Source organism: Mercenaria mercenaria, chromosome 10 (assembly GCF_021730395.1).
Source record: "Mercenaria mercenaria strain notata chromosome 10, MADL_Memer_1, whole genome shotgun sequence".
NCBI lineage: Eukaryota > Metazoa > Mollusca > Bivalvia > Venerida > Veneridae > Mercenaria > Mercenaria mercenaria.
Genome location: NC_069370.1, coordinates 29,957,888 through 29,979,731, shown reverse-complemented (window position 1 = coordinate 29,979,731; position 21,844 = coordinate 29,957,888). Strand labels below are relative to the sequence as shown.

The following is a 21,844-nucleotide window of genomic DNA, read 5'->3' as shown; positions in this document are numbered from 1 at the left end:
CAGTCTGTATGTCCAATATCAAAAAATCTTACATATAATTCTCAGAGATGATAGACTGTTTTAATCGTAGATTACATAAATCTGAAACTTTATACTAGTAGCTTGGTCTGCTTAGTTTAACTATTTTCTCTTGATGCAGACAAATATGAAAAATATCAAAATTATTTCGTTATCACCTTTTGAGTAGCTGCTGTAGGTGAGGGATACTGTAATGCACAATTTGACATCATGTAACTGTTATTTAAATAGATGTTGTTACTGTATCAGGACACTAAAATTACTGATAAACTACAAGTGTCAAACCCTAATTTGGTTATCATCCCAAATGTTGCGGTTGTGCATGTAAACGATCGAAACAGTTGACTATCTGTAATATTTTATCTTTGAACAAGATAATACTTCTGACATACCCTTAGCTTGTGTTTTATTTTTCAAAGTGACATCTGTTATCATAAGTACTGCCAAATTAACTTTACATGGATTTATAGTATGTAAGTACCACTATATTACATTACTGTAACAGGCACGAACTTTGTGTAATAACAATTAAGAGATAACAATGTGAGCAGTTAAGTTTACCAAATATACATATATTTATTACTGTTCATGCACAAGCCTGGGTATACACTACTATAGGTTTACGGTTAGTGGGGGCTCGATCTTGGAACTTGTGTTTTCCTATTAGATATTTATTCATGTTTTCATGTATATATTGATATCTTCTATTACAGAGAGAAAGAACACGAATATTAAATAAATGGCCTTTTTAAAAACTTCATACTTTGCGCGTACATTGCAAACACTTTAGATCAGTACCACTGGCAGAAAATGCACGTTCATTTTTTACAATTTTTCAGCTGATCACAGAAGCAAAGGAAGGCAAAACAAGTTAACAGACTTCACACGTTAGTGTTTCATTAGCAGTGAGTTTACTCTCCGTTTAAGATTATTTGTAACTTTAATGCGTTGACAACGCAGTTCCCGCCATGGATAAGAGCTTTGACATTGTCAAAATATCAATAATACTAATAATTAATAATGATAAATAGTAATAATAAAATAAACAATTTACAAAATATATCCTTATTTACATTGAAATTTGATGAAATATTCAAAGCCATGTAATTTTCAAGCATATCCGGGCCTGCGAAAAATTATGTTGCCATTTAATTATAAAAAATCCTATCAAAGTAACATTTTGACGACAAAATTCAAAACAAATCGAGATATTTTCTATCACCACCCGGGGCTTTTATGCAAATGGTACAAAATATGTCAGTGGTATTGTTTTATATTTGAAAAGGTGAATCAGAGAGTAAGGGTGTAAGTCTACGAACATACAGGTATGGGACATTATCTCACGGTTATGTAATGAACCGAAATACATATATATAATATATATCATATATCGACCGGAAACTATTCTGTTACAGCCATTTAACATAACAATATACGGATGTTTTTGTACTATTTTAACATCATAAAAGCGAAATATGTATCTTAACAATCAAAAGAATACACTTTGGAAATAATATTTGTTTTAGATAGAAATCATATGAAAAATATATATCTAGATCTAAACAAAGCTTGATTACGTAGAAAATAAGGAAACTTTCCACAGGATGCACATGTATAAATAATCTTCGTTGACAGGTAAAACATTTTTCGGTCACATTCTAAGTTTGCTTATTTTTAAAACATGACGCTGAAGTTATATGTAAGCTTATTGTACCCCCGGACAACAAAGTTGTAAGGTGGGGCGTGTATACTGGTTTCAGGTTGTCTGTCTGTCCGTCCGTCTGTCTGTCTGTCTGTCTGTCTGTCCGTAGACACAATCTTGTGCGCACTATCTTTCCTCATCCCTTTGACACAATTTAATGAAACTTCACACAAGTGATCAGTAACAACAGTAGTTGTGCATGGGGCATGTTAGGTTCTTTCAGAAAAAAAATTGCAAAGTTACGGGACTTTGTTTTTTCTTACTATACTATATATATAGACACAATCTTGTGCGCACTATCTCTCCTCATCCCCTTAACACAATTAAATGAAACTTCACACAAGTGATCAGTAACAACAGTAGTTGTGCATGGGGCATGTTAGGTTCTTTCAGAAAAAAAATTTGCAGAGTTATGGGACTTTGTTTCTTGTTAACATACTATGTACATACAGTCTGCATATGCAATCTTGTGCGCGCCTAATCTTCCGAACCCTTGCACACAATTTAATGAAACTTCATACAAGTGATCAGTACCAACTCTAGTTGTGCATGGTGCATGCTACGTTCTTTTAGATAAATATTCTGCATAGTTATTGGACTTTGTTTTTTTGTTACTATACTGTATACATACAGTCTATATATATACAGTCCACATAATTATGCAAACTTGTGTGCGTCAAATTGCAATGTACTGTGTCAGTGCATGTGGGGGTACATTCATTACCTTCAGTGTTAGCTCTAGTTTTTGTTTTGCAACTGACAATGAAATTAAAGAAGTTACATGAACAATTGGTTGAAGCGTACATTTTACTTTGAAATAAAAAACTTGAGCATAGAATATACAACTGAGATCAATATGTAGTGTTTTTTTTGTAGATCTGTTTAAAATATGATATTGTCCCAAACATAAAACAACAATTGTTATATCATATACCGCCGATGTTACATGTTCTCGACCAGCGGAATGTTTCACCAGGAAATACTCTATAATACTGGTGAAGCATATTCCCACTAAATGGAAAAATAACGTTTAATGGAGTTTATTAAAACAGTCTCAATGGCGTTTGCTTCAAAATGAATTTCTTTGCATATATGCTTATGTATAATGTTTTTCGCAGTTCAAACATTGCTTATACGCGAGAGCGACAGAGGTGTATATAATTAAAGAAGTACGTGGACCTCTGTCGCTTCACACCTCCCAATATTTATTCATTTAGATAAATATGTTTACTTTATGTGTCCAAAAGCGTGTTGTTTAAGAAATAATTTACAGCAAACCCGTGTTTGAACACTATCTTTACACGATGGGCGGTTATTCGTCGGGCGTAATAATTTATTTAAATTATTTCGTATGACGTATAACCGCCCGAGTGTATAAAGAGTGTTCAAACTCTGTTTTGCTATAAATTATTTCGATTCTAATATACTTTTATTTTAAAATTTAGATAAAATATGATAAAACTGTTTATTCGCGCATGTATGGTGCCAAATGGTAGTTCGTCACGGCCACGCTCCTTTGTTTATGCACGTCAGGGCGGAAACGGTAATACATATTGCGGAATAGTTCCACTGGGGCGCAAATGATGGCGAATTATTCTGCTCAGCTAATAACCAACTCCGTGTGTGTGTGTAAATTAATTAAGACAGTTATGCTATGTGATATTTCCTTTTTACACATGTTTTAAGTAAAATATTTGATCAAATTGAAAGTGTTATCTCTCGATTCGTACATGGCGCTAAATATTACGTCGACGTGACGTCAACATAATATAAAAATATTGTAAGCATTGTTAGTCATATTAGACTTATAGTTAAAAAGATAGCGCTGTAATTTTCTCTTTTACGTAAGATATATTGTTCTGTTATTAAATTTACACGAAATTTCGGTTTTAGGTACGTTAGAAAATTATCCATATATACGAAAGACATTAACTGTAAGGAGACTGATACTCTAAAATATGGATAGGCTACTACATAAGACTTTAGTTCAACAAAAACATTAAAAAGATAATAAATGTTTAGTAAAAAAGGTGTTTGTTAGTTGTGCAATGGTCACAAACTGTTGTGATCGTTTGTTTATGGTCATTTCTAAAATAACGAAGAATTTGCATATAATAGTATGTCTCAAACTACACCAGTATCCTATTTCTGAAAAAAAAAAAACTAACAAAATGTGCTTGACTTTTAATGCATGCATGTAATTTCAGCATGATACTCTGGAACAACCATGCCTGGAAACACAAAACTGGCCAAAAACTCTGAAGAGACAAGCAAAGAGACAGAAACGTATTTAAGGAAAAGCTCTGCAAACGGGAACAAAGCCTCGAATAACAGCAGTAAACATAAAGATTGTACTCTGCTGACACCCGTACCACCAGATGGAGGATGGGGTTGGGTAATTACTCTCTCATCTTTTATGATCGGAGTCATTGTTGATGGTATTGCTTTCACGTTTGGAATTTTCTTCATCGAGTTCCAGGACTATTTCGGGGCTAATAAAAGCACAACATCGTCAATCAATTCTGTACTAACCGGGACTTATTTGTCAATCGGTAAGTAATCAGATCGTAGACAACTTGCCCCTCCCAAGATATTTAACAGATCTTGGAAATAAAAATGAATCATATTTGACACAGATGTTTGGTGAAATAAACACTAAAGAACTGAGAAACAGAACAGATGCAATTTGGAACACGGTTATGTTATGCATCCATTGTTAGCATTAAAGTTATGTACTGTTCCGGTTACTGATTAAAGTTATACTTGTCTTCCTTATCTGTGCTGTTCCGGGTACTGATTAAAGTTATACTTGTCTTCATTATTTGTGCTGTTCGGGTCACTGATTAAAATCATACTTGTCTTCTTTATCTGTGCTGTTCCGGTTACTGTCTTCATTATTTGTGCTGTTCCGGTTACTGATTAAAGGTATTCTTGTCTTCATTATTTGTGCTGTTCCGGTTACTGATTAAAGTTATACTTGTCTTCATTATCCATGCTGTTCCGGTTACTGTCTTCATTATCTGTGCTGTTCCGGTTACTGATTAAAGTTACATTGTCTTCATTATCTGTGCTGTTCCGGTTACTGTCTTCATTATATGTGCTGTTCCGATTACTGATTAAAGTTATACTTGTGTTCATTATCTGTGCTGTTCCGGTTACTGATTAAAGTTATACCTGTCTTCATTATCTGTGCTGTTCCGGTTACTGATTAAATTTATACTTGTCATCATTATATGTGGTGTTCCGGTTACTGTCTTCATTATTTGTGCTCTTCCGATTACGGATTAAAGTTATACTTGTCTTCATTATCTGTGCTGACCCGGTTACTGATTAAAGTTATACTTGTCTTCATTATCTGTGCTGTTCCGGTTAATGATTAAAGTTATACTTGTCTTCATTATCTGTGCTGTTCCAGTTTACAAAACTTGGAAATTCATATCCACATACGAGTATATACTGAAACGCATCGCATTTACACGTATTACAATTCACGCACTCTAAATATTGCGTATAATTCTATAATTTTCTTGAACTTCGATCAAAAAGGTCAAAACGGAAAATAGAATGAAATTGAGAACATATATGAGACTGACTGCCCCAAAGCGCATTTTTACACCTGCTCTCAGCATTTCGAGGTTACAGGTTACTGCTCGTTTTAAATCGATGACACGACTTTGTATTTTCAAATTGTTTCATGTTTGTGAAGCTATCCACCCAATTTATATTGAATTTATTGGAATAACGCATTTCTTTTAAAATGTATCTTGCTGGTACATGTATTGTTATTACAGCGATTACCATGTCAGTTCGAGCGTGCTCGATTTTTAATATGTGCAACTTTAGGTGTGTCTGATGTGGGATTCTACTTTTACTTAACGACCTACAGTAGATCTAAACTTTAAATAAAATAAAATAAATAACGTAATATCAGTACTTAGGAAAGATTTATGTATGTCTAGAGGATATTTGTTTGTTTCACTGTAAGAACGAACTTTCTTTCCCCTGCAGTATTTTTATGTGATCGTATACGAAACAAACAAATTTTCGATTTATTTTTGTCTTCATGTTTTGTTTCAAAGGGTTTAACCAGATTTTACCCATTTTATAGTTCCATCTTTACGGTTTGTAAAAATACCAAATGTAATGCACTCAAATTTTAATAACTTACGTTATTAAAACATGTGATAAATGTACTTAACCCACTTTATGACCACAGGTCCTATTGCTGGGGCACTAACGAATATATTTGGCTGCAGAAAGGTTGCAATGGCAGGAGCTATTATCACATCAATTTCTTTCTTCGTTTGCACATTCTCTCCGAACGTCAATGTTATGATTGTGCTGTACGGATTTTGTGGTGGTAAGGTGTATTTTAAATTATTTTCACACCCCTATCCAAAATTCTATGGTAGTAAAATATTTTGTACCCTTATTTTAAAAGTGATGACGTTATTTTACAGACTAAGTTATAGACAGGCGAATTTGCAAAATCATTTTTGTATCTCTATTCAAGAATCTAAGATAGTACACAAGTAGCCGAACATCCAAAGGCCAAAGTGACGATGTTATTGTACATTTTGGTGGTTAGGTGTATGACAAATTCATTTTTTATCTACTATCAAAATTGTGTGGTGTAATGGTATACATAGCCCTCATGTTTTTTACATACAAGTATATGTTTTTGTGTCCCTTTTTTAGTTTCTGCGCTGGTAAATACATATTTTAGCCTCTTTCTAAACGGTAAAGACATACTTTTTGTGATAATGGTTTTCATACTCATATATTTGTTTCCTCTTTATGATAGTCTGATAGTTGAGGATATGAAGTGTTACGGCTGTTTATAAATATCTCTAAATACTTAGACGTAACGTCAAAAGTTGCAACCCATTAGTGTAACATAAAAACGACGTCAAAATCATGAAAAATCAGTAGTTTACACATGATAAAAACGGGACGTCTAAATGCTATTATTTCATTTCAGGCATATTTTTGTTTCATGTTATATTATAAAAGTAATGCATACTTATATTAAAGCGTACATTTAAATGTAATAAATTTTTTTAACAGTACAGGTATTACCGTTTATAACATCTGAATGTTAAAGAACATTTTTCTGTCTCGTAAGTTTGTGTTTCTTTTATAACTGTGAGATTTCACCCACAATGTCAAGAATGGTTTCGTGTAAATAAACCTGTAACGAAATAGAGTGTTTGCAATCAATTTCTTTAACAACACACATTATTAAACTTGAATTAGTGCGCGTTTCTTTTTTCATTATAATCTTGTATGACAGAGATCCTGTTTTCGGATAGTAAAATCCGCGGTAATAATCTGAAATATACATATCAATTTTTATGGTTCTCTTTGAAAATCCACTTTTTTAAACAACTGACAACCCTTTCTATCATTGTAGGTATATTCCTTGTATTTTGCCGTTATTGAATAGAAGACAGAATAAAACGCATTGACGTTATTTTCTTTTGACGTTAGTTTCTTTTAATGTGTGACAATTTTAAGAACTCATTCATCTGTAAATAAAAATATCATCTTTGAAAGAATTTTCAAAATTAGATTATCATTTTACAGAGAAAAGTAAGCGAAATTGATCAAACCTGTTAAAATACAAAAAAGAAAACAGATTTTTTTGTTATCGCAGTTTACAAAGCATGGTTAATTTTTCATATGTTTAATAATTGAAAACGTGACAATTTTAAGAACTTGTATTCCTGTAACTACAAACAAAGAAAAGGCTAATTTTTAGCTTTGCGTTGCTTATACAGATACTGTGAAAACAGCGAAGTAAAATTATCTGAAAATAGTCAGATTTTTTCAGATAATGAATTTTTCTCAGCATTTTATAACTCAACATGTCTTAATTTTGTATTATTTTAAGTGAAAATTACATAACTCAACGGCCGCGGAAAACACATCCATCTTGTTTTTTAACGTATTCACAACCGTCAAAATTACTCCACAAACGTTATCACGTTCAATGACAAAGCATGCAAAATTTCCCGCAATTTCAATCACTTAAAATAAGAATAATTTCCCTAAAGTTACTGTTTGTTTAAAAAAATGTTACAAAGTACTTACACTTTTTCGTCATTTTTTTCACGCGGTTGGTGTTGTTTTTTCATATAACTGTGACTAAACGATAACTTTTTTAATTCTTTACTACAGCTTAATCATTGCTGTATATTTTGATACTTTTTTCAAGAAAATAGGATGAATAGTCATTAAAAACTTTACATTTATTTATATCACTTGAAAGAATTTTAGCATGGGTCGCAACTTTTGACGTTACGTCTCACGTTTCAATATACTGAATTTAGGTGTCGTGTTAATATTTATACGGTCCACCTCTAAAACATCATAATTTCTAGTACTGATATGTAAATTATGTAACCTGTATTTAAAACTTTGAATTGTACATCTTTACCATAAATTATGGTGCAAAATATTTGTCCATTCACCAAGTGTAATTATAAATTTTAGCATCGGATAAGTCTCTGTAAACGTCTTTGCTCTGATTGTTAAACGAAAATTTATTTGCAAGTTGCCAGTATGGATTTTTTATGGGTTATATTTGTAAAATCGTTTCAAATTTAAACATGATTGACGTTATAAACTCTGTAACGGCCAGGAATAGTTTTAATAGTCCTAAAAAGTAATATTTTCGTTAACTGGGAGTTCACCAACACTCTTTAAAGGCCCATAATGACTTAGTATATATAATATGGCCGCCACATTTTTTGTTAAGAGTTTAAGACCATAAAATATATTAACTTCTTGTCCAGTCTTACTTTCCACAATTGCTTAATAGAAAGTATAATTGAATCCATTGTTTTTTTATTATATGCCCCTCCGCCTTTATAACTTTGATTGTATTAGATCACTTGCCATATTAAAACTAGTGCTCTTCTGCATATTCTCGATTTGGACAACCATTTTATCTTTTTTTAACATAAAAATAGAAACCTTATGGGACTTCAATACGTACGTTATTACTTTTATCGATTGTCTCATGATAGAAATCATATAAAGAATGCACAAAGGATATTCGTAGTTACATACTCGTAAACTATTATTTAGCAAACATATGATTGTTTTAATGTAAAGTTATAAAAAAGGTTTGATTTAAATTTTAGGAACTGGTTTTGGATTGATGTATTTACCAGCTATTGTAATGGTCGGGTATTATTTTGACAAACGTCGTGCCCTGGCGACAGGTATAGCCGTCTGTGGGAGCGGTATAGGCAGTTTCGCATTTGCGCCACTTAGTGAGGCCCTCCTTAGCCGCTACAGTTGGAAGGGGGCTATGTGGATCTTATCCGCTATATCCCTTAATGGACTGGTATTTGCAGCGCTATTTCGCCCTCTAGAATATACAGACACATCATTGGAACTCGTGGAGACTTGCGATGAAGAAATAGAAATACATGCAGACGATAATACCAGCAAACCAATTTACAATCCACAATTGCAAAGAGTTAAGGGCGCACCCGAAAACTCTATTTATAGAAGTAGATCTCTTGAAGCATGTAATCAACAAAATGGTAGTAAGGATTCTGATATAGCAAGACTAGGCCATAGCCTCTTTCTTGATGCTGAACCAAGATCTAGGAAACATGCCAAAGGTAGACATGTTCTACGTCCTTTGGAACGAAAAGATATATTTTATAGCGGAAGTGTTCAAAATCTACCTGAATATACAGCGGCAGCAAATGAAGAAATGTTCGTGCGAAGTATGCTAAAACTAGATCATTCCGATACAAGTAGCACAAAAAGCACGAAAATCTCATGGCTAAAGCTTTTTAGTAACACGTTCGACTTTTCGCTTTTGAAAAGTCCAACTTTCGTCCTTTACGGTTTATCCTGTTTTCTTTGCATGATAGGTGAGTACGGATTTGTTGTTTGTTAATTTGCATATTGATTATTTTATCGGTAAATGTTTGTATTATGGTATAACATTTAGTGTTATCTTGCAAATGTTCATCAACGAAATTAAAATTGGTCAGTTACTGAAGCAAGGTAAAACTGTTACACGGAGAAATTTATCTTCATACAAGTTTCATTTTATTCGCATCGCGTCCTTACACGTTTATCGGTATAAGGACTGTTCATATTCAGAGTCACGTTCAGATAGCAGCTCAACATCATATTATTACTACAAAATGGTGACCTTAAACAACCTCAATATTCCTTAGCTTATCAAAAAGTAATACCAACCCCTGTAATTTAACACCATCTGGCAAACAGAATTACATCTTTATCAGTGTTATTATGTACGGTTTGTTTGCAGTCTGCGATAACATACGTGCTAACACCTGGTCAATATTTTCAGTGACAATGACTTGGCTATAAGAAAAGTTAAAGTTCAGTCCATCTGACCTATATTTCGGTCACCCTCTTGTTTAAGGTGAAGTATAACGCTATATGAGATTGAATTGCTAAATGTTATACCATATTTAGAAAGTTCATAAACCTACACAGTTTTCGGAAGGTCAACAAATTCAAGAAAACTGACAACAGAGCTTACAACTGCAAATAGACATAGGCCACATAAGGGAATACAATGTCTTGCCGATCGAGGCTTACAATTATAGATACACCTTTATTGCTTTTCATATGCTATTACATGTTTGAGGAAACAGTGTCAAATAAATAAATTCAAGTTTATGTCCTTTTTGTATCGTTAAGCGGGATATAACAAGACTAGGCACTAGTCTTAAAGAAAATGCCATTATGCATGTTATTCTTTACACCTTGGTGTACCATGTGAACCATGGTACCCAAAGGGGAAAATATACTAGCCAGTTATTTGCCTTTAGGGACCTATGCTTTTTTTTGTAGTCGCATGGGCTATGGCCAGTGTTGTCATATTTCATTCGAGATTTGAAAGACCATACCAAAAATGTATTAGTTTATACAATTTATAAATATGATAAAAATATACAAACCTTAAAGATTGTTATGTATAAAATTTCATATAATGTTAAACACCACCTTACACAGGGAGAAAAGTCAACTCGGCATTTTGTAGCCCTGATTTGCTCGCATTCTATTTGATGAAAATCAAGTCTTGTCAACATTTGTTTAATAATGTGATTTATTGGCAATAAAAATTGCACTGTAGCCGCATACACGATATTTTTGCTAAGATCTGTAGAAAGCATGCGCAGTATCATTTGTATATTTATCTCGCTTGACGCGGATGTAACTGGATACAAAACAACATTTTGAGTTCCCGCCATTATCAATAGTAATTTGGTACATTTCAAACATTATTTTGGGGGGGGGGGGGGGGGGGGGGGGGGGAGAGGAATTTCGTGTAAAAATATGTTCTTTATAATTTTGTATGGAAACAATCTTTGTAAAATAAGATAAGCATTTGGTCAATGGCGGTTTAACAACTCGTAGGATACTATAGTAACACGTTAGCGTTATTAGTTTTCATCAATTGTAAGGGTGATTTTGAGCTACAGATTGTGAAAATGACCAATTGTGCAACACCACTTCACATTTTAAGGTCAACAAATTGTCTGACGCGCGTTTGATATGATCATCAAACTGATGTTTACAGATATGTAATGCTTTTATTCGTTTCTGTCACATTTAATAATATCAAAACCTGTTAAACTGAATATACTTGACCGGTACACTCAATTCAGTTGATAGATTTTTGTACCCCCCGACAACAAACTTGTAAGGGGGTTGTGGGGGGGGGGGGGGGGGGGAGGGGGGTGCGTATACTGGTTTCAGGTTGTCTGTCCGTCTGTCCGTAGACACAGTCTTGTGCGCACCATCTCTCCTCATCCCCTTGACACAGTTTAATGAAACTTCACACAAGTGATCAATAGCAACAGTAGTTGTGCATGGGGCATGTTATGTTCTTTCAGAAATAAAAAACTGCAGAGTTACGGGACTTTGTTTTTTGTTACTATAATATATACATAGACACAATCTTGTGCACACCATCACTCTTCATCCCCTTGACACACAATTTAATGAAACTATACACAAGTGATCAGTAATAACAGTAGTTGTGCATGGGACATGTTAGGTTCTTTCAGAATTTTTTTGGCAGAGTTACGGGACTTTTGTTACTATACTATATACATAGACACAATCTACACAATCTTGTGCGCACCATCTCTCCTCATCCCCTTGACACAATTTAATGAAACTTCACACAAGTGATCAGTAACAACAGTAGTTGTGCATGGGGCATGTTAGGTTCTTTCAACAACAAAAATTGCAGAGTTATGGGACTTTGTTTTTTGTTAACATACTATGTACATACAGTCTGCATATGCAATCTTTTGCGCACCTAATCTTCCGAACCCTTGCACACAGTTTAATGAAACTTCACACAAGTGATCAGTACCAACCTTAGTTGTGCATGGTGCATGTTATACGTTCTTTTAGATAAATATTCTGCATAGTTATGGGACTTTGTATTTTGTTGCTATACTGTATACATACAGTCTATATACATACGGTCCACATAATTATGCAATCTTGTGTGCGTCAAATTGCAATGTAGTGTGTCAGTGCATGAGGGGGTGGGTGTGTGTGTGTGGGGAGAGTGGGGGGGGGGGGGGGGGATACATTCCTCACCTTTAGTGATAACTCTAGTTTGCTCTAATTTTGGGATCAAATATATATATGATATTAAGTTATAACTCAGTATGAAATATTTAAGTAGCGTGAGTTGATTTTACTCAGCATTTTGAAACTGTTCTAAGATGTTTTACGTCATTTGACACCTGTATCTGGTAACTGACCTGAAAATTGTTCAAAACATTAGTTGGGACTAAATTCATCTTTCCTAAATTTACTTTCAGACAACTTTGTTGAGAACATTTTACCCAAAAGAAGCACATGTCGATTTAAAAGAAACAGTAGTGTAAATTTAAATAAAGACACTTATACATATGATACAACATGCAAAAATTACAGAAAATGCATTTTAAACAAATACAATGGTCACTTTTCTTCAAAATTTCAGTTTATATTGCCCTCTCGTCACATTAAGTTTTGTTTCAATGATGATAATGACGGCGTATGTGATGACTACGAAGCTAATACTAAAATTGTGATAATAATAACAATGCATTGATAATTATAATAAAAATGTTATTTTGATTTTTTCAGGTTTTTTCGTACCATTCATTTATATACCAGACATTGCAATAGAGCATGGGATGTCTACTTCACAGGTAGGGAATGATTTCATTGTTTGGTACTTGCGCTTTTAGTTGATCACATGCCACTTTTCACGTAGTATACAACATTACAATGTGCAGCCACTTTAGGTTTAGTGTATACACCACTACAATGTGCAGCCACTTTAGGTTTAGTGTATACACCACTACAATGTGCAGCCACTTTACTTTAGGTTTAGTGTATACAACCTTACAATGTGCAGCCACTTTAGGTTTAGTGTATACACCATTACAATGTGCAGCCACTTTACTTTAGGTTTAGTGTATACACCACTACAATGTGCAGCCACTTTAGGTTTAGTGTATACAACATTACAATGTGCAGCCACTTTAGGTTTAGTGTATACAACATTACAATGTGCAGCCACTTTAGGTTTAGTGTATCCACCATTACAATGTGCAGCCACTTTAGGTTTAGTGTATACACCACTACAATCTGCAGCCACTTTAGGTTTGTGTATAACATTACAATGTGACACTTAGTTTATGTACACCATTACAATGTGCAGCCACTTTAGGTTTAGTGTATACACCATTACAATGTGCAGCCACTTTAGGTTTAGTGAGTTCGTCGTTGCAACGCTCCTTAACATGTTGGACATGATCTGTAGGAACTTCACAACACATTTATATTTTAATTCCGTTTTATACGTTTTGGTTAAAAGTCAAAATGTGAAGAACTAATTGTATCGGTGTTTTTATTTTCGGACATGTGACTGACGTCTCTGCTTCAGTTAGTGAAGTCATTGCAGTACTGACATATTATTAGGTAAAATGGTGACCTTCCAGATTTTCATAGTTGAGGAAGACCACACGTGCCCCTCCGAGCAATATATTAGACATGGGCATACGTCTGAGTAGAACCACAGGCTTTCCATCAGCCACCTGGATAACTTCAATCTACACTCACCTCACAGAAGTGATGAGTAAGTGATTACCTAGACCACTCCGCCACGGAGGCTCTTTTTCATCTATTTCAAACATCCAAAATAGTTCCTTTGGTAATTGTGTTTCCAATATTTTACACAGTCATTGGACCTTTCAATGATAACTTTGTTCATTTATCATAGACAGTGTGTGTAATATATAGAAATATAAGACAGTCTGTATACTATGGAAGCCCTGGAGGGACAACTGATTTCCGTACTTCCCACTTCGGACTTCTAACTTTTGCACTTCTCACTTCCAACTTCTTGACTTCCTACTTCCTACTTCTAACTTCAACACTTCTGACTTCTAACTTCCGCATTTCTGACTTCCAACTTCCTGACTTTCGACTTCTGATTTCCAAGTTCCACACTTCTTACTTCCGACTTTTTGACTTCTTACTTCCTTCTTCTAACTTTCGCACTTTTGACTTCCAACTTCCTGACTTTCGACTTCTGATTTCCAACTTCCACACTTCCTACTTCCGACTTTTTGACTTCTTACTTCCCTCTTCTAACTTCCGCACTTCTGACTTCTAACTTCCGCACTTCTGACTTCTAACTTCCTGACTTTCGACTTCTGATTTCCAACTTCCACACTTCTTACTTCCGACTTCTTGACTTCTTGCTTCCCTCTTCTAACTTCCGCACTTCTGACTTCTAACTTCTACACTTCTGATATCTAACTTCCTGACTTTCGACTTCTGATTTCCAACATCCACACTTCTTACTTCCGACTTCTTGACTTCTTACTTCCCTCTTCTAACTTCCGCACTTCTGACTTCTAACTTCCTGACTTCCGACTTCCAACTTCCGCATTTCTGACTTCCAACTTTCCCTCTTAGGAAGTCGGAAGTAAGAAGTGTGGAAGTTGGAAGTCGGAAGTCAGGAAGTTAGAAGTCAGAAGTTCGGAAGTTAGAAGTCAAAAGTGCGAAAGTTAGAAGTCGGAAGTAAGAAGTATGGAACTTGGAAATCAGAAGTCGAAAGTCAGGAAGTTGGAAGTCAGAAGTGCGGAAGTTAGAAGTCAGAAGTGTGGAAGTTAGAAGTAGGAAGTCAAGAAGTTGGAAGTGAGAAGTGCAAAAGTTAGAAGTCCGAAGTGGGAAGTACGGAAATCAATTGTTCCTCCAGGGCTTCAATAGTATACTGCCATAGACAACTTATGAATTCAAAGGTGTCTAATGAGTATTTCTCGCTATAATTTTGTAAAGATAACGGATAATATACCACAAATTAACATCGTAGATAAGCATAACAAAACACTAATTTAATAGTTTCAATACAGCCATAAAGGCAATATGCAAACTATTTACAGTTTTACATTTGTCAGTGATTAGGATAGGACCCTTAGAAATGGCAAACATCAATCCCATGGCAAACTTCATGAAAAGACTGCTGAGTAGAATTTCATCTTCTACCATTTTTATTTTGGATTTTGTAAGAAAGTACTACTTGTACATCATGAAACTACTATGTCACGAAATATAACAACAAATAGTTTGTTTTTTCACCACTACCCCGATAATCTTGAATTTTGTAGTTTTACCAATGCGAAGTACCATGCCCAAAAGTAAGAAAAACGGAGAACACGTTTAATGTATTTCTTTGTTTAAACTGTTTTAGACCATATTGATACAGGGTAAATCCACCGATAACCCTTTTCATTTATTTTAGACAGCCTGGATTATTTCAAGTATTGGAATAATCAACACCGTTGCACGTATAGCAGTCGGCTGGGTGTCAGATAAGCCATGGGCAGACTGTATTCTTATAAATACATTTTGGCTTATTGTTACTGGAGTTCTCACTATGTTTGTTCCCTTCTACAAGATATACGCTGGTTTGGTGGCATATGCTGTATTGTTCGGATGTGGTATAGGTTTGTATTTGTAGTTGTATTTTCATGTAAGCCAGGGCCCAGTTGTTTGAAACTTTATAACAGACTGTTAAACTAATCGCTTGTTAAATTTTGATCCAAAATACTAGTCTTGGTGGGAAACATTAGTATGATGTTTTAATTTTACTGTAAAGACGTTTCAGTTTTTACAATCCTTATAAACCATACATTTGGGTTTCTACGTTTTCTAAAGTGTTGAAATATTACTAAGTTAATCGACTGTTAGCTTAATCAACTGTTAAAGTTTCGAACAACTGGCTCCAGAATGAGTTACTCTGAGATAATCTTTAAAATACGATATATATGTATTGAGTTTAAATTTTGAGGTACTAATCATTTTTGTATTTACAAAAGTAAGGAAGTAACAATCACGTGAAAGTTAATTTTGTCAAAAAAAAAAAAAAAAAAAAAAAAAAAAAAAAAAAAAGATCTAATTTCATCTTTAAGATGGTTCATGTCAAGTTATTGAGGTATATTGGTAACTTTTATTTCGAAAACTTCAAGTAATGTGCCATTGAATGTTAATGGAGATAGGTTTAATTAAACAAAAATAAGAACACATACTTTGAGTAAGCTAATCTTGTAGTATCAATTACTTCCAGCTGTATTTGTATCACTTCGGTCGATCATAGTGGTTGAGCTTCTCGGCATAGACAAACTTACAAACTCATTTGGTTTGTTAATACTTTGTCAGGGATTGTCCACTTTTATCGGGTCCCCAATTGCAGGTATGAAAGTCATGAGTTCAAGGTTTATATTTTCTTGACTTGTTTTTATTTTCTAATGAAAATCGACTAATTTGCCGTTGTTAAAGTTACTCGTGAAAAGTCCGTTCCGAAATCTTTTAAGTATCTTGGTAAGACAACGTAGTGCATAAAATTACAATAATTTCCATCAAGTTGTGCTTGAGATTTTTTTTGTTGGGCTGACTGAAGTCACGTAATATATTTTTTGTTTAGTATGTTGTTGCTAATAAGGTACCAAAACTCCCTCTAAAAGCATAAGAAGGGCCTCTTTCTGATATGTTAAGTAAAACATTAGGTTGAATTATAACTTTATTATTTTTTGAAACAAATGAATATTTTTGTGTCGTTCACTGGAAATTCAGAACGTGATTCGACCTTAATATTATCACTGGAAACGCTAGATTACTCAAGTATTTTGCTTATCCTTTTGCGACCTCGAGTGATCGTTGCTATACTGTATTATATAGTATGAGAAAACGTTACAAATGTTTACATTAGAACTGAAATTTAAAATGCATTTTCTTTACTTTCTTCTAACGTTGTCTTTCTGACTATACATTTTATTTTCTAAATTTAAATTGTTTGTTTTCACAGGAGCTTTGTTTGATGCAACGGGCAATTACTTGGCATCATTTTACCTCGCTGGTGTTGTGATTTGTCTATCGGGATTGATATGTCTTCCATTAAGAAGACTTAGCAGATGGGAAAAAGCACGTGAAGACAAGAAAATGGAGGATCAAAAGAAAAATGATATAGAAACAGTTTTGTTGGACAGAAAGCAAAACAATGGTGTCGGTATTAATAATAAACAATAGGACACAAAGTTACCTCAGGATGGAAGACATACACTGTTATAGTCAAACATTGTTTCGTTTTATAGCCAAATATATTTGTTTATTTTATCTAATCAAATTGTATAGAAAGATATTAGCGAATGTTTATCTGCTTATATTCACATGTAACTTACGCGCACTTATGATTCCATGTGTTGTATATATAAAAACAATAAATAATTCTTGTACCTGCATCGATAAACGTAGCAGTGTGATAATGATTAAAATACTAATAAATGTTGCAGTGTTTCTTTCATTTGTCCATTACAAACGTTCTTTCTGCTCCGTAAGATTGTACTTTCAACGGCTTTTGCGCGTATTAATCAATCCAGAAAGTCTAACTTTTAGAGATTTGTTTTATTTGCTGACAAAGCTAGACCTTGCTCAGTTACTCACATGAACTAAACTGGTGTTATACAGAATGTGGTACTAGAACATTATGTATAACCAAGGACTTCGGTGAAAGGATAAGACCGCGTGTAGCCTTGTCACATTTACATGTGTATAGCAAGATTCTTACACTAAATGTATAACCGGTAAGTTATCTGTATCTGTATTTATGGCATATATTTAGTATGCGCTACGTATACCTTTCTTCAACGTGCTGCATAAAGGATCCATAAGCTAGAAAATCGGTTAGTTTACAATATATTGTAAAATACATAAAGTGGAAACCCACAGGCCGATATATACGCACGAAAAAACGAAGATATTGCAGACCACGTTTGATTCCGCCTGTTCATGGACAATAGTGGAAGTGCATGTTACCTTCCGCAACCTCTACTCCCAGGCATAGCGGAAGTCAACATTTGCATATGTTATAAATTGAAAAATACAATTTAGAGGCATCTGAGCCCAAGTAAATTAATGGACTAGCCCTAAACGAGAAAACAGTGGACAGAAGTAAACAAACCTTAATATTGAAATGGGATCCGAGCTTACGAAGCCTGAATATCACAGAAACTGTCAAGAGACAAAATAAAAATCCCTGCATGATATCGAAAGGCTGATTAACTATGAAGGCCAGAATATTGGAACCAAATGAATAAATGTTCAGGCCGAAAAACTAAACTGTACCACTAACACAGCACAAATGGAAGGCGAAAAGATCGAAATATAACAATCCTGACTGACTGAATTAATGAATGTGCAGTGAGACTAAGAACTAAGATAACGGATTGCTATAAACATTTATTTTAAATGAAACCACATGGCGCATGCACGACCATACTTTTACAAGTTACTGTTAATGTCAAATGTACGTGTCTTTGCTCAGCTGTAGACCGTTGACCAAATACACGACAGATATAAATTTGATAGTCATTCATTTATTAGTTACGCCCCTTTATTTTTAAAAATGCAACTACATCTTCAAAGATATCATGTAAACAGAAGACCAAATGTTAAAGCTCTCACAAACCATACGAACTGTAATTCAGTCTTGACAATATGCATTTGAACAACTGAGTTCATAGTCATATTGAATACAATGAATAGTCAGTTTTCTTTATCATATAAATAACACTGCAATTTATAAACTTCCAAGAATTGTAGTGTTTTTGAGCTTTACTGTCTTGTGCCAAATGAAAGTCGTAAGAAAACTGGCTGTCATATTTCATGGGAAGTTGTCATGATAATTTCTGATGTGCAATATGTCAAGCTAAGATTAAATTATTGATAAATTCAATGCCCATTAAAGGTATCTGACAACAACAAAATAATAACTGCTACCATCTCTCACTAAAATAATCAATGATTCTTTGGAGAAAGCATATGTACCGAAATCCTTCAAAAGTTCGTTGATCAGACCACTCATCAAAAAGTCAGATCTAGATGCAAATGTTCTGAAGAACTATAGACCTGTCTCTAATTTACCGTACATGTCTAAAATACTTGAAAAGGTAGTCGATGCTCGTTTGGAACGCCACTTGTCTTTGAACAGTCTCCACGAAGAACAGCAGTCTGCATTCAGAAAATTTCACTCCACTAGCTGAGACTGCATTACTGAAGGTTCAAAATGACATTCTCAACTCCCTTGACCAAAATGATGTCACAATTTCAGTGATACTTGACCTATCAGCTGCTTTCGATACCATCGACCACAAGGCACTATTGCACCGCCTCCACGACCACTTTGGTATCGCAGGGAAACCACTCGAATGGATAACTTCATTTTTGAGCGACCGCTACCGAACTGTGACCATAGCTAGTGAATTGTCAAAACCAGTGCAATTGAAATACAGTGTTTCACAGGGGTCCGTTCTCGGACCAAAATTGTTCACAATGTACACTAAACCAGTTGGTACAATATGCAAGAAACATGGACTAAATCACCATTTTTACGCCGACGATGGGCAGCTTTATTTATCTTTCAAACCAACAAATCCGGTCTCTCAGAAAGATGCTTTACGCTGTGTTTAAAACTGTTTCGTCGAAATTGCATCGTGGATGAACAGCAACATGTTGAAAATCAATGCCGATAAAACTGAAGTCATTGTATTTACCTCTCAAAGAAACGAAAAACATATTGAATCGGTTTCCGTGAAAATTTGAGAAGAGAACATTAAGCCATCTAAATGTGTAAGGAATCTTGGTGCATTTCTAGACTCCAAAATGAGCATGGAAAAACAGATTAACTCCGTTTGTAGATCAGGATACGGACAGCTACGTCAAATAGGCCACATCAGGAAATATCAAAATACAGATGCTACAAAGTCGCTAGTAAATTCACTCGTCACATCACGCCTTGATTATAGCAATGCGTTCTTGTATGGTGTTCCGAAGTCCTTGCTGAATAGATTTCAAAATCTTCAGAACACTGCAGCTCGAACCATAACGAGAATATCGCATTATGATCACATTACGCCGGTCTTAAAAAAACTGCACTGGATACCAGTTACTCAGAGTGAACTGTAGGATTCTAGTTCACACATACAAAGCATTGCATGACCAATCACCGATCTATGTTAAAGACTTGTTGTTCCAAAAAGCAAAACTGTGAGGTACGGTGATCGAAGTTTTTCACCAGCTGCACCGAAGTTTCGGCTACCATTAGAAATGCTAAAAGTTTGCATGCTTTCAAAAGATCATTAAAAACACACTTTTTCTTCAAGGTCAGTTGAAACTAACTTTGCACTGGAAAACAAGCTGTTGTATGACTGTGCAATAGAAGTTATTTACTGTTGTTTATTGTTCTTTAAAATATCTAGTATAATTAATATGTAGAGTCAAACCTGATTCTAGCTAACTATCTTTTAATATTGATATATTTTTAAATATATATTTTGTGTTGTATTGTGTGCCCATATCATTCTGTATCTATTTTATAGATGAAAAGAGCGCTATAAAAATCTGGTAAATAATAATAATAATGATAATAATAATAATAAGAATATCTAAATGGCAATGAACAAATAGGAGTAATTTTAAAGGAGTAATGTTTAAATGTGACAGTTTAAAATATGACTCATATAAATAGAGAATGAGAATATACATATGTTATTGTTAGATCCATTGTCCCAGATAAAGATATACAATTGCTGGATCCGCCGCCGTAAATTGCGGCGTCTTTTATGTAATTCTGGAACCAGTGAGTTGACCAGCCAGTGTAACTGAAAATAATAAGCTTATCTCAACTCATTGAATGCAACTTGCCCGCAGTCAGCATAATTATTTTTGTGGGAATACTGTTTTGGAGTTATATCAATACGAGCTCGCATTTGTGAGCTGACATATTTTGAATCAAAATATAAAATTTACTCTCACGGACATGCAAGCACAAAAAATGCTAGTCTTTGTACACTTGTGCTTATTTTTTAGCCCATGATTAAATAGCCATCAGTAAACTTCAGTCCCGGTGCCCTAGAGATCGACAGTCTGTACAAGTTTTTCGAGATACGAGATACAAGATACAAGTTAATTTATTTAACGTCGGATAAGTACAACCTATAACAGTAGCTTAAAGCTATTTCCCGACAAACACAAGTAAGTAAGACGGAAAACAGTAGAGTACTAGAGGTGTCCTTGGAAAGCACCAGTGACTGCCGAATGCTTACTGGGCAGCTCCTTTACTAAGCAATCTGCAAGACAGAGCTCAGGCTCGGTCCCAGTGGTAGGTTACACGTAGGCTAGGTAGCCGGTTCCAGATCACAACCAAATCAAATGTTAGTCTCCTCAGGGAAAAATCAAGTAGTCCAAATATAAATAGGACTAATCATTCTCTCTTACCTCGTGCCATTTCTCTATTGCATCGTGTTTGCTTTTACTCTGCCGCGTTTCAGTATGTATCACTTAGTATTCTATCGAAATCGGCATGTGTAGTAGGGTAGAGTATAAGGACGCACTTATATTTCCTTGCTATTGGGCTAGCTTTTATAGCGACGTGGTATAGTGTCCGCCTTAGGTGTGAGAGGTTCCGGGTTCGATTCCCGGTCAGGGCTGAAGTATTTTCAGTCTGTTATACATATTCCTATCACATGCTAGGTACAAATGGCGGCG

At 34.6% G+C, this 21,844-nt stretch overlaps 1 protein-coding gene across 8 annotated transcripts; it reads left to right on the top strand.

The window, feature by feature from the left end:
- Positions 1–288: 288 nt before the first annotated feature.
- On the top strand, positions 289–17,588 carry LOC123559551 (monocarboxylate transporter 13-like). 8 transcript variants are annotated; one of them, XM_045351462.2, is made up of 8 exons: positions 296–491; positions 3,928–4,272; positions 5,937–6,080; positions 8,869–9,615; positions 12,878–12,942; positions 15,546–15,750; positions 16,371–16,496; positions 17,109–17,588. In XM_045351462.2, exons 2-8 carry the CDS (start codon positions 3,948–3,950, stop codon positions 17,327–17,329), a joined length of 1,833 nt encoding a protein of 610 aa, XP_045207397.2. In that variant the 5' UTR covers positions 296–491; positions 3,928–3,947; the 3' UTR covers positions 17,330–17,588. The 8 variants fall into 8 exon arrangements, with proteins under 8 accessions (XP_045207404.2, XP_045207397.2, XP_053408565.1 ...); XM_053552590.1 differs by lacking the exon at positions 296–491 and adding an exon at positions 858–905; XM_045351467.2 differs by lacking the exon at positions 296–491 and adding an exon at positions 904–923.
- The last annotated feature ends 4,256 nt before the right edge of the window (positions 17,589–21,844 follow it).

Excerpts from the sequence above, each read along its gene's own strand:
- LOC123559551 (XM_045351462.2), top strand. The coding sequence starts at position 3,948 with ATGCCTGGAAACACAAAACTGGCCAAAAACTCTGAAGAGACAAGCAAA. Across the intron at positions 15,751-16,370 it reads ATTGTTCGGATGTGGTATAG|CTGTATTTGTATCACTTCGG; the intron begins GTTTGTATTTGT and ends AATTACTTCCAG. Across the intron at positions 16,497-17,108 it reads TATCGGGTCCCCAATTGCAG|GAGCTTTGTTTGATGCAACG; the intron begins GTATGAAAGTCA and ends TTGTTTTCACAG.